Source organism: Trachypithecus francoisi, unplaced genomic scaffold, assembly GCF_009764315.1.
Source record: "Trachypithecus francoisi isolate TF-2019V2 unplaced genomic scaffold, Tfra_2.0 Lachesis_group11, whole genome shotgun sequence".
Classification (NCBI taxonomy): Eukaryota; Metazoa; Chordata; class Mammalia; order Primates; family Cercopithecidae; genus Trachypithecus; species Trachypithecus francoisi.
In genome coordinates, this window is record NW_022681456.1 from 128,919,512 (window position 1) to 128,932,099 (window position 12,588).

Sequence of the window (12,588 nt, forward strand, 5' to 3'; positions counted from 1 at the left end):
AAAGAAAAAAAAAAATTGTCCAGGCGTGGTAGCACACGCCTCTAGTCCCAGCTACTCAAGAGGTTGAGGCGGGAGGATCACTTGAGCCCAAGTTCGAGGCTGCAGTGAGCAATAATCATGCCACTGCACTCCAGCCTGGAAGACACAGCAAGACCTTATCTCTGAAAAAAAAAAAAAAAAGAATGTGAAAAGACACTCAATAGAATGGGAAATAATTACAAATCATATAACTGATAAGGAACTTTCATCCAGAACCAAGAACTCATAATTCAGTAATTTAAAAAACCCAATTTATTATAAAAATGGGCAATGGGGTTGGGCACAGTGGCTCTCGCCTGTAATCCCAGCACTTTGGGAGGTTGAGGCAGGTGAATCACTTGAGCTCAGCAGTTCAAGACCAGCCTGGGCGACATGGCGAAACCCTCTCTCTACCAAAAATACAAAAATGAGCTGGGCATGGTGGTGTGTGTCTGTAATTCCAGCTACTCAGGAGGCTGAGGTACAAGAATCGGTTGAACCTGGGAGGCGGAGGTTGCAGTGAGCCAAAATCACGCCACTGTACTCCAGCCTGGGTGACACAGCAAGACTGTCTCAAAAAAAAAAAAACAGAAAAAGGGCGATGGATCCGAATTTCTGAATTGGCATTTCTACAAAAAAGATCTGCAAACAGCCAGTAAGCACATCAAAAGATGCTCACCATCGTCAGTCATCAGGGAAATGCAAATAAAAACCACAACGAGATACCACTGTATATTCACTAGGATGGCTACGGAGACTATCAAGTGTTGCTGAGGATGTGGAGGAAACAGGATCTTCATACCCTGCAGGTGGGAATAAAATTGGTGCAGCCACTTTGGAAGACGCTTGGGAGTGCCTCAAGAAGTTAAACAGAGTTGCCGTGACCCAGTAATTCCACACGTAAGCAGATGCAAATGAAAATGAATGTCCACACAAACACCTGTACATAATGTTCACAGTAGCACTGCTCATCATAGCCAAGAGGAGGACGTAACCCAAATGCCCATCAACTGATGAATGGATCAAGATGTGAGCTATCCAAACAGAAGGAAGTATTTGGCCATGAAAAGGAACGTGCATGCTAAAACGTGGTTGAACCTTGAAAACATTATGCCAAGTTAAAGAAGCCAGTCACAAAAGACCACATCCTGTATAAACCCATTTATATAAAATGTCCAGAACAGGCAAAGCTTCAAAGACAGAAAGTAGATTATTGCACAGGGCTGGGGGGTGGGAGTGGGCAGTGACAGCTAAAGGGAACAGGGCTTATTTTGCGGATGATGAAAATGTTCTAAAATTGATTGTGGTGAAGATTACACCAGTTTGTGAACATACTTAACAACTCTGAATTGTATACTTTATTTTTTGAGACAGGATCTTGCTCTGTTGCCCAGGCTGCAGTGCAGTGGCGTGATCTCGGTTTACTGCAACCTCCACCTTACAGGCTCAAGCGATCTTCCCACCTCAGCCTCCTGAGTAGCTTGGATTACAGGCACGCACCACCACGCCCGACAAATTTTGGTATTTTTGGGAGAGACAGGGTTTTGCCATGTTGGCCAAGCTGGTCCCCAACTCGTGGACTCAAGCAATCCACCTGCCTGGTCCTCCCAAAGTGCTGGGGTTACTGGCACATGCCATCACGCCTGACTAATTTTTGTATTATTTTTGTAGAGACAGGTTTTTGCTATATGCCAAGGCTGGTCTCAAACTCCTGAGCTCAAACAATCTGCCTGCTTTGGCTTCCCGAACTGCTGGGATTAAGGCGTGAGCCACTGTGCCTGGCCTATATGTTATAAGTATGTGAATTGTATGGTAAGGTAATTACATTGCAAGAAAGCTGTTAAAAAAATACAGACAGGCAGCTAAGAACCAAAGACACTGAAGAAAACCCTCCAGCTGGAAAGACAAGGACCAAAACAGACAGAAAAAAGAAATTAAGACGAAACGAAGACAAAGAAAGGAGCAGGAGGCTGGGCGTGGTGGCTCACGCCTGTAAATTCCAGCACTTTGGGAGGCCAAGGCGGGAGGATCATTTGAGGTCAGGAGCTCGAGACTGGCCTGGCCAACATAGTGAAATCCCTCCCTGTACTAAAAATACAAAAATTTGCTGGGCGTGGTGGTGGGTGCCTGTAATCCCAGCTACTTGGGAGGCTGAGGCAGGAGAATCTCTTGAACAGGGAGGCAGAGGTTGCAGTGAGTCGAGATCACACCACTGCATTCCAGCCTGGGCAACACAGCAAGACTTAGTCTGGGCGTGGGTAGGGGGAGGGTTAAGAGCAGGAGAAAACTCAAGAAATAACGCTCACTTCATACCTTTAAGAAAAAGAAGAGAAAAACTACATCCATCAAACATCTTGATGCCATCACAGAACAAGAAGGAGCTCTGGAAAATTAAAATGTCAGAGCCAAAATTAAATATTCAACAGAAGGTGTGGCAGAGCTGCTGCTGTATTCCATTAATCTAATTCACCCTGAACTGCAGGATGCACACTTCATAAACTACCCAGAAAAAACAAAATGTCACCAACTGAACTCAGATACATCCATAAAAGGATGGATGAAGCTTCTTCTACAGTATTAGAGCTCTGATTTTATCCAGAACAGCAACTTACCCAACTAAAAAAGTACCTTTCCCTGGTTCCTTACGGCAAGATGCAACCATACAACTAGTTATGTGTTGTGTGGGACTTCTGGGGAGGCCCCTCACAGGGAGCTAAACTGGCTTCTTTTGATGCTTGGAAGATGGATACAGTGGCTAGAACTCAAGCAGTCAAGCTCCTGAGTACAGAAGTCATACACTGAGGACAGCAGACAGAAAGAAGCCAGGTCCCTCATGATGTCAGGAGCGCTGAGCCAGCCCTGGACAGTCTTTACCTCGAGACTTCCTTGATGTGAAAGAAAAACTATTTATGCCACTGTTTCTTTGGGGTTTGTGTGATATGCACTTGGATACAACCTTAACTAATTCAGAAAAGAGAAGACAAAATTAAGGAAATCTCTAAGAAAACAGACCAAGAAAGTAAACTGGAAAATAGATGGTAAAAATCGTAGAGGATAAGTCCAGGAAAATAAAGAAATGGTAAACATCATAGAGGGTTCCAACATCATAACAGAGATTCCTGGAAAAGAAAACAGAAAACAGAGGGAAAGAAATTATCAAAGAAATAATATGAGTAAATTTCCTAAAACTGAAAGACTAATCTCACAGTTAAAAGTGCCCACCAAGTACCTGGCTCAACACTGGGAAGTAAAACAACACATATCCCAAAGCTCACCAGTGTGAAACTGAACATTAGGGAGAAAGAAGAAATATTACAACTTCCAGAGGGGGAAAAAAAACCCCAAAAAACAAAAAACAAGTTACATAATAAAGGATAGGGAATGAGAATGCTAGCAGACTATTTATGTCAGAAGATGATGACAAACGCATTAAAAAATGATCCTTGAAAACCATTTCTAGGCCAGGGCGCGGTAGCTCATACCTGTAATCCCAGCACTTTGGAAGGCTGAGGTGGGTGGATCACTCGAGACCAGGAGTTCAAGACCAGCCTGGCCAACACTGAAAAATCCCATCTCTCTTAAAAATACAAAAATTAGGCCAGGTGCGGTGGCTCAAGCCTGTAATCCCAGCACTTTGGGAGGCCGAGACAGGCGGATCACGAGGTCAGGAGATCGAGACCATCCTGGCTAACACGGTGAAACCCCGTCTCTACTAAAAAATACAAAAAACTAGCCAGGCGAGGTGGTGGGTGCCTGTAGTCCCAGCTACTCGGGAGGCTGAGGCAGGAGAATAGCGTAAACCCAGGAGGCGGAGCTTGCAGTGAGCTGAGATCTGGCCACTGCACTCCAGCCTGGGCGACAGAGTGAGACTCTTATCTCAAAAAAAAATAAATAAATAAAATAAAAAAATTAGCGAGGCCTGGTGGCACACGCCTATAATCCCAGCTACTTGCAAGGGTGAGGCATGAGAATTTTTTCAACCTGGGAGGCGGAGGTTGCAGTAAGCCAAGATTGCACCACTGCACTCCAGCCTGGGCAACAGAGCAAGATTCCATCTCAAAACAAACAAAGAACCTGTCTCAAAGAAAAAAAGTCATCATTTTCTAGGGAAAATGATGTATGATCTAGATTCTTTTTTTTTTTTTTTTTTTGAGACGGAGTCTCACTCTGTGGCCCAGGCTGGAGTGCAGTGGCCGGATCTCAGCTCACTGCAAGCTCCGCCTCTCGGGTTTACACCATTCTCCTGCCTCAGCCTCCCGAGTAGCTGGGACTACAGGCGCCGCCACCTCTCCTGGCTAGTTTTTTTGTATTTTTTAGTAGAGAGGGGGTTTCACCATGTTAGCCAGGATGGTCTCGATCTCCTGACCTCGTGATCTGCCCGTCTTGGCCTCCCAAAGTGCTGGGATTACAGGCTTGAGCCATGGCGCTCGGCCTGATCTAGATTCTTTACCCAGACTACCAACACCAATTGGTCAAGTATAAGGATATAATAAAAATAATGACATTTCAAAGAAGCAAGGTCATTTATGTACCGTGCGTCTTTTCTTAGAAGGTACTAGAGGATGTGTTCCCACAAAATGAAGGGGTTACACCAATAAAGAGAGAAATGCAAGAGCTAGGAAAGTGTACATTCAATATAGGGGAGGCTCAGGATGACAACTGTAGGGCAAGCCTAGAGAAGAACACATTCAGGTTGGCTGTGGTGGCTCACACCTGTAATCCCAGCAGAGGCCGAGGTGGGCAGATCACCTGAGGTCAGGAGTTCAAGACCAGCCTGGCTAACATGGTGAAACCCTGTCTCTATAAAAAGACAAAAATTAGCCAGGCAGGATGGCGGGTGCCTGTAATCCCAGCTACTCAGGAGGCTGAGGCAGGAGAATGTGCTTGAACCCGGGAGGTGGAGGTTGCAGTGAGATGAGATCGCGCCACTGCACTCCAGCCTGGGCGACACAACGAGACTCTGGCTCAAAGAAAAAAAAAGAGTAACACATTCAAACTGGAGCAGAACAGAGACAGCCAGGAGGAAGATCTCCAGGAGAAAGGAGAAATGGATAAATTATCTAACAGTTCTGAATATTTGGGGGAAAAAATTTTAATTTTATATGGTGGTTTTGATGGAGCAATCTGTAAAATTTTAAGAATAGGCTTATTAAAAAATATGCAATAGCCATTTATTTTCAGGAAAAAAAAAAGCTGTACAAGAGGTAAAAATGTAATCATAATACCCTTCTTGACTCTTTGTATTTTGTTTGTTTTGTTTTGTTTTGTTTTGTTTTGTTTTGTTTTGAGGCAGGGTTTTGCTCTGTCACCCTGTCTGGAATGCAATGGTGCGATTTTGGCTCACTGCAACCTCTGCCTCCCAGGCTCAAGCAATCCTCCTACCTCAGCCTGCCAAGTAGCTGAGACCACAGGTGCACGCCACCACGCCCAGCTACTTTCCGTATTTTCTGTAGAGACAGGGTTTCAGCACATTGCCCAGGCTGGTCTTGAACTCAAGTCATCTGCCCACATTGGGTTCCCAAAGTGCTGGGATCATAGGGATGAACCACCACACCCAGCCTGTTCTTGGCTCTTTGGTGATCAATCTACATTGTCAAAAAATGTGAACGTTTTATGACTTTTACTAAATTAAATCACTTATTGGATATTATTACATTGGGATGATAAGGGGGGGAAAGTGGAATGAAAATAAAATGTCTTAATCCGGGCATCAAGATATAGCAATATAAGTACATTACTTAGAACTAAAGAGATAAAGCCCAAAATAAACAGCTGAAATTTGCAGTGACTACCTTTGGGGATTGGGATTTGGGTGTGGGGAGGAGGAGGACAAGAATATGATGCTTTTCATTCTTTTTTTTTTTGAGACAGAGTCTCGCTCTGTTGCCCAGGCTGGAATGCAGTGGCATGATCTCAGCTCACTGCAACCTCCGCCTCCCAGGTTCAAGTGATTCTCCTGCCTCAGCCTCCTGAGTAGCTGGGATTACAGGCATGCACCACCACACTGGCTAATTTTTTTTTTTTTTTTTAAGTAGAGACGGGGTTTCACCATGTTGGTCAAGCTGCTCTTGAACTCCTGGCCTTGTGATCTGCCCACCTCAGCCTCCCAAAGTGCTGGGATTACAGGCGTGAGCCACTGCGCCTGGCCCTTCATTCTTTTTTGTTAAATAAGCCCCCTGGTATTAATTAACATTTTAACCATAAACATGCATTGATTTAAAAAGAAGACCAAGTAAAATAAAATATTACTTATTTCTCATTCCAGAACAGGTTAAAACTCAAACTTCTGCATGATCAAGACCTTCCAAAATCTAACTCACTTTCTCAGTTGTCTCCTCTTATTCCCTCTTTCATACCTTTACCTACGGCTTCAACTTCACTCCAGAGCCCACTTCCTTCTGCCTTTACTACTCATGCACTCCCAGGCTGCAACAGCCTTGCCCATCTCTGTCAACCGATGGGCCCATCCCTCAGGCTGGGGTCCAACTTCCATCCTGCTAGCAGAGCGCAAACGCTAAGTGTCTTGAAGGCCAGAGGCCCTAGGTCTCAGTTCCAACACTTGCCCCTTCTGGAGACAGCCTGCCCCCAACTTCAGCTGTGGGTGAGAGCCAGGCTGGGGCTGCTCACTGGGAGCTGGCAAGCCATCTGAACGTATATATAAACTTGGATGTGAATAGGCCTCTTTCTAGGAAAAGTAAAGCTTTCAGATTATGAAAATGGCCTGGGAGCAAATAAATGGTAAGAATCTCTGCACAAGAGGCATTGAAAAGAGCATGCAGGGAGCTGAAGGGGAGTGGGGAAGAGGGATGCGGGCAGAGCCACCAAAACCTCAGTCCATGTCCTGAGAATATTCCAAGCCTCAGTCACAGAGCCTGATTTCCTGTCCTTCCTCACCGCTGGCTTCATTAGCACTTATTTGTCTAACTCTCTCCTCGCACCCATTTTCTGCACATACTGGGCCCCAGGAAGCTAAGCTCCCAGGGCAGCTACTGTACCTCTGGGCTTCAGACAAGACGTTTCTAATGGAGGGGGTTCTACCCACAAAACACCTGCCCAGGGGTGAGGTGGGAGGGCCGCAGAGGCCAAGTCTATGGGCTGAGCTATCTGAGAAGTTGGGTGGGTGTTTCTTCTGGGGTGGCCTCGCCCATCCAACACTTCCCTCCCCTTCTCCAAGCTCTGTTCAGCTCAACATGCCTTGGACATGAGCACTGAAGGACGAGCTCCAGGCCCGGAAACCCATGCAGGACTTGTCATTCAAAGACCTGGGTGACGAGGGCGCTCCTTGTCACGTCTTCACTCATCCCCGGAGGGTCTCCTTTGTCTTTTTCTGGAACTTCACCTCCTGAGGGTTCCACGTCTTGCCGGGGTTAGCGGCCATCACCACCCACGAGACAAGGCTTCATTCGACTAGGCCAGCTCTCTGGATCACCGCCCCGTTCCTCAGCTCAGCTCTGACCACCCCATAGCCATGCTGCGCTTGCTCTCCCCTTCTCACTGGTGCCACCTCCCCAAGTTTCTACTGTGGCAAGGGCACGCTCTGGGTACTCTCGCCCCATTCTCACTACCACGGACGCCCTGGTAGTAGGAAGGAAGAGTTTATCACAGGCTTACCCAGAACTTCACAAGAAAAAAGGCATTGGAGGGTCCCCGTTCAAAGAGCTCCTTGAGTCCACCCTTTTTCTCTGGGAATTTGTCATAGATTTGGCGGATGTCCACGGCTTCGAGGTAGGGGTCGCTGTAGCTTGGGCTGGACTGGCCAATGTGCACGAACAGGTGCTTGTTGTACTGTAGAGAGAGTGGGTCTGAGGGAGGCGGAGCACAGGCCAGACAGTCAGACAGACAGCCCCGGCTCTGCAAGCCCACCATGTGACCCGGCGCAAGCCGCTTGGCCTTTCTGGACCATAGTTTCCCCATGAGTGAAATGGAGATGGTAAAAGACTTCTTTTATTTTACATCCTGGACTTCTAAGAGTCTATTCGGTTCATGGGGTCGTCAGCTAAAAAGAAGTTTGAGTTGGGCGCAGTGGCTCACACCTGTAATCCCAGCACTTTGGGAAGCTGAGGTCAGGAGTTCAAGACCAGCCTGGCCAACATGGTGAAACCCAGTCTCTACTAAAAATACAAAAATTAGCCAGGTGTGGTGGCGGGCACCTATAATCCCAGCTACTCGGGAGGCTAAGGCAGGAGAATCGCTTGAACTCAGGAGGGGGAGGTTGCAGTAAGTTGAGATCACATCACTGCACTCCAGCCTAGGCGGCAGAGCAAGTCTCTGTCTCAAGAAAAAAAAAAAAAAGAAGCTTGAAGATGTCAGAGTGAGAAGGGCCCTGGCATCCTGTCACCTTGGCCTCCTCCAGGTCCCCCTCTGACCTTTGCAGGTGATGCTGGTCACCCAGGACACTGGACACTGAAGGGGACAGGCTGGTATCCCGTAGGATGTGGAGCAGACACACAGGAGACTCCTCAGCTTCCTGCCTGCCTCTCAGAGCCAGGGAAAGGCTGGGACAGTGTGGGGGTGGGGCTGGGACCACAGCAACCTTGGACTAAGGGTTGGTTGGGTTAGGAGGGGAGGAGGAACACAGGACAGGGAGGGAGGAGCAGGAGGCTGACTGGGCACTGGGCCAGGGAGAAGGGAAAGAAGGAAGAGGGGTAACGTGAAGGAGGAAAGGAGTCGGGGGAAGGACGGAAGGAAAGATCATAAAGGAACAAGGAACTTGAATTAAGCCCCAGTGTGGAGTGGGACAAGAGCACTGGAAGCAGAAACAGAGGCAGAGGGGGTGGCGGGGGAGCCAGCCAGGCACAGGCCAGGACCTACCGTGTCCGGGTCCTGCTGCTGCTCCAGGAAGGCAGAGAACTCCAACATCCAGAGCTTGGAGCTGGCTACGCTGCGGCCCTGCCACGGGGGTGCCGGGGGCGCAGAGGGCGATGGGGCGGGCCCTGCAGGAGACTCAAACCCTGCACAAAGTGAGAGAGGCACATGGAATCTGGTCACGGACACCCGCCCTGCCTGCACCCTCTGCAAGGACCCCGGGCCTCCTTGGACAGACCCGAGCTGCCTGGGGGACCGCCCGTCTCCCTAAATGGACCTCCTAGCAGAGGTGGTGGAGAGAGTGCAAGGCTTGGGCATCCCGGAGCTGCCCTGGTGGGGAGGGGCTCGTCTGGTACAACTCAGGCCACTCAGGACTCTGCACGGAACCGCCCAGCAAGACTGGATTCTGGAGGGCAACTGGGGTCCGGCAGGACCAAGGCTTCCAAAACAGGCACTGGTCAGTTCCTGCCCTCGAGCAACTTCTGTTCCCGTCGGGGAAATAACCAGATGAACCAACTATTAGAATGCGGCATCACCCCGGAGAGACGGGGACGTTTCCTGTGTGCGCCACAGGTGTCTCCCCAGCTCCCAGAACAGGGCCTGGCCCAGAAGAGGCTCTCCATCCAGCGCTGCTAACAGATGAACCTACTCCAGTCCTACTGTAGTTTAGATCATGTCCTGAAGGCAACAGGGGGCCAGGAAGGCACCCTAAGCCTGGAAGCAACACCATGAGACTGAAGCTCTGGTGAGTGACAGGGTGACGAGAGGAGGTGAGACGGGACAGGGAGCCGGTGAAGAGGCTGCTGCAGGAACGCAGGCAAAAGCCAGCAGGCCTGGAGTGAAGACAGGGTCAGCATGGACAGGAGAGGACTGCCATGAGACAGAGGGTGGACGGGCCCCGACACTATGACTTCGTTTTGATGTGTGAACGAGAGAAAGCAGCCTTCAGGACCTGGGGGGCAGGAGGCAGCAGGGCTGCTCTCGGTGGCAGGAAAGCCGAGGGGCTGGGCAGGCAGACTCCACACCAGAATGGGCAGTTTAAGGGTGAGGAGCTGGTCTTGTCCTACAGAGCGGGAGGTGATGAGGGCCCCTCCCGAGAAAGAGGCGAGGACAGAGCGGAGCCTGTCAGTGAGAGGGCGGGGCGGGGGGCGGCTCCTGTCGGCAGAGCTGGCTGCCTCCACCAGGTCTTCTTTCACAAGGGTCCCTCTTCTCGGGAGGGGTCTCAGGCTTGTGAGTTAGACACCCCTCAGCCCTCCCAGAAGCCAGTGTGCAAGGCACACTGCAGTAACAAGGTAGGCCCAGTGGGGCAGCCACCCACGCACAGGCACTGCCCTTGGAAGGCATGTGCCCCACAAGCCCTGAGCACAGCTGGGAGGCGACAGGAACAAGGCAACCTGAAGGGCACGAAGGGGCTTGGCACACGGCTGAGGTGTGCTTGCTGGGGGCAAGGAATGGGGTGTGGCCAGGGACCAGGATGTGTGGTCGGAGCGTGTGATGGGGCAGCATCTAACAGGGACATGCAGGGGCCCGGACCCAGAGGCAGGAGCCGCACACCTGCGATGGATGGCAAGGGAGACACGCAGCGCTCACCCACCTGGCAGAGGCAGTGGAGGCTGGACAGCATAGGTTTGCTGAGAGAAAGGCTTCACACTGCGGGAGAGAGAAGAGGGGAGGTGTGAGCCTCGGGCAGGCTGCCACCACGGATCCCTGCACTGGGTCCAGTGGTCTCTGTGTGGTAGGTCCTGATGGTCTGGATTTCAGTGGTCCTGATGGGCCTTGGCCTCCTACTCCTGCCCCTGCCGACCCCCTTGGGTTTCGTGGTGGGTCACAGACACCGCGTGTCTGATGAAGAAATCCACCACTCCCTTTCTTCCTCCCACGCCAGCCAGAGGTCTGACTCCCAGCCTCCTCCCCCGGGGGACCTCAGCTCTGGCCCTGACTACACCCTGGACAGACTGGAGTGTTGGCAAATACCACCCTAGGGTGTGGACATCACAGATGAGCCCAGTGATGCCTGAGAGTAGGAGAGCCCAATCCCTGAGCTCAAAGCCATCCTGACAGGCGGACCCCAGCAGCAGCCCCAACACACCCTGGGGCCCAGGCTCAATGTCATGAGTTTATGAGTTCAGGTTCAGTTCAGGGAGCAACTGGCAGCAGAAAGCAGGCCATACTCACTCATGGGATGTTCCGGCTTGGCCTGGCAAAGCTCCTTGCCAAAACTGAGGAGGCAAAAGGCATGGAATCAGCATGGCCCCAGGTGCACCCAGGGCCCTGTGGCATGGGGGTGGGGGTGGGGGTGGGACAGGGCAGGGCCTCCACTGGGAGGAGAGGCTGGAGCCCTCGCCCTCGCCTAGCTAGTGAATGCTAAGGCCACAGCAGCACCCCCAGAGTGTGTTCCGGGGGCTCTCAGGCCCTGTGGATGAGGGGCCCTGTGGATGAGGGGCTCCACGGGAAAAGCACCCAGGTGTGGTCCACGCGGCACAGGGCAACCCCCTGCAGAGTCACCGTGCAGACCTAAGGCTCAGCAAAGTCCCAGTGCCAAGAACCCGCTTAGTGCCAAGGGTCCCGAACGTACCCACAGAGCCACCGTGTCCTATCTGTTCAACATGCGGAGGGACTAGTGCTCTCTGGGACACACTTTGAAAACTGCTGTGGCCTGGCACTGCCCTTCCCCACATACCTAGGGTGGTGCTGCAGGGGCCTTGAAGACCCATTAAGTCCCTGGAGCCAAGAAACCCCTCCGAGGAGACAGCTCTGAAAAGCGGCTTTTCTGGATCATTCTGAGAGTGTGGCCAACATGGTCATGGCTGGGAAATTTAAAATCTGACCAGGGGTTTGTTCTTGGGCACCAGCTCTCCACCTGGCAGGAGGGCAGGAAGGAGGCTGCATGGCACGGGCTGCCCAGGGACATGCTGGTCTCAGGCTTCAGCTCAGCCACCTTGGCTTCAGCTTCCTCATCTGTAAATTGGGCCAACTTGGCAGAGCTACCAGTTGGTCAGCTCCCGGAAGCTCCCATTTCCCCCTTGTGAAAAGTCTGCAGTCACTGTTGAGGACCCAAAGAAAGGCATCCCAGTAGCAGCCAAGCTGGGACTTGTGTGGCTCCTTGGTCTTGTTCCCTCCTTCCCTGACTGCCCTGGCCAACAGGACTCAGGCGAGAGAAACCTGGGCTGGCCAATGCTTCTGGTTCTTCTGAACAGGGAGGAGGGAGGAGGAGAGGGCTGGCCTGGCCTCCGGCTCTCGGCAGCCCACTTACCCCTGAGACTGCTGGGCGGCCGGGGCCCCGGGCGAGGGCCATGCTACTGTGGAAGGCCGTGGCGGAGATGATCTGTGCAGACGACATGGCAGCCATGCTCTGCAGGGCCTTGTCCTTAGCTGCCTGGTCCTGGGGGAGACATTGCAAGGGAGGACCTCAGCAGGGTCACTAGTCAGGCTGAGGCCAGGCGGGTCTGGCTCTGGGGTCAGGGAATCTGTCTCACTGCCAGTGGCCAGAGCTGGGGGACCAGGTGTTAAGTCTGCGCCATGCTATTAACTTGTTTTACAACTGAGAAAGTCACCTGGTTTCTCTGGTCAGTTTCCTCACCTGTCAAAGGGACATGATACTTGCCCTGCTTATTTCTTCAGAGCTTAGAGAGACATTATCTGTCATTTTATTAATGATGGGGCCACCTCGAGAACAAGGGTCTTCTATGCTTTGCTCACCTCTCTACCACGGGTGCCCAGCTCAGCACCTGTCTTGTGAAAACGAAGCATAAATATCCACTGGAT

At 51.2% G+C, this 12,588-nt stretch overlaps 1 protein-coding gene across 3 annotated transcripts in view; it reads right to left on the bottom strand.

Annotated features, from left to right (window-relative positions):
* TEAD4 (TEA domain transcription factor 4) overlaps positions 1-12,588 on the bottom strand; it is an 86,199-nt gene that overhangs the window by 11,326 nt on the left and 62,285 nt on the right. For 2 of the 3 annotated variants that reach the window (XM_033223197.1, XM_033223195.1), the window contains 5 exons: positions 12,077-12,205; positions 10,999-11,042; positions 10,418-10,473; positions 8,830-8,969; positions 7,630-7,803 (listed from right to left, as the gene is read on the bottom strand). In XM_033223197.1, the coding sequence (XP_033079088.1) occupies positions 7,630-7,803; positions 8,830-8,969; positions 10,418-10,473; positions 10,999-11,042; positions 12,077-12,205 (543 nt within the window). The remainder of the gene's footprint in view (positions 1-7,629; positions 7,804-8,829; positions 8,970-10,417; positions 10,474-10,998; positions 11,043-12,076; positions 12,206-12,588) is intronic. The other variant, XM_033223196.1, reaches the window with a different exon arrangement.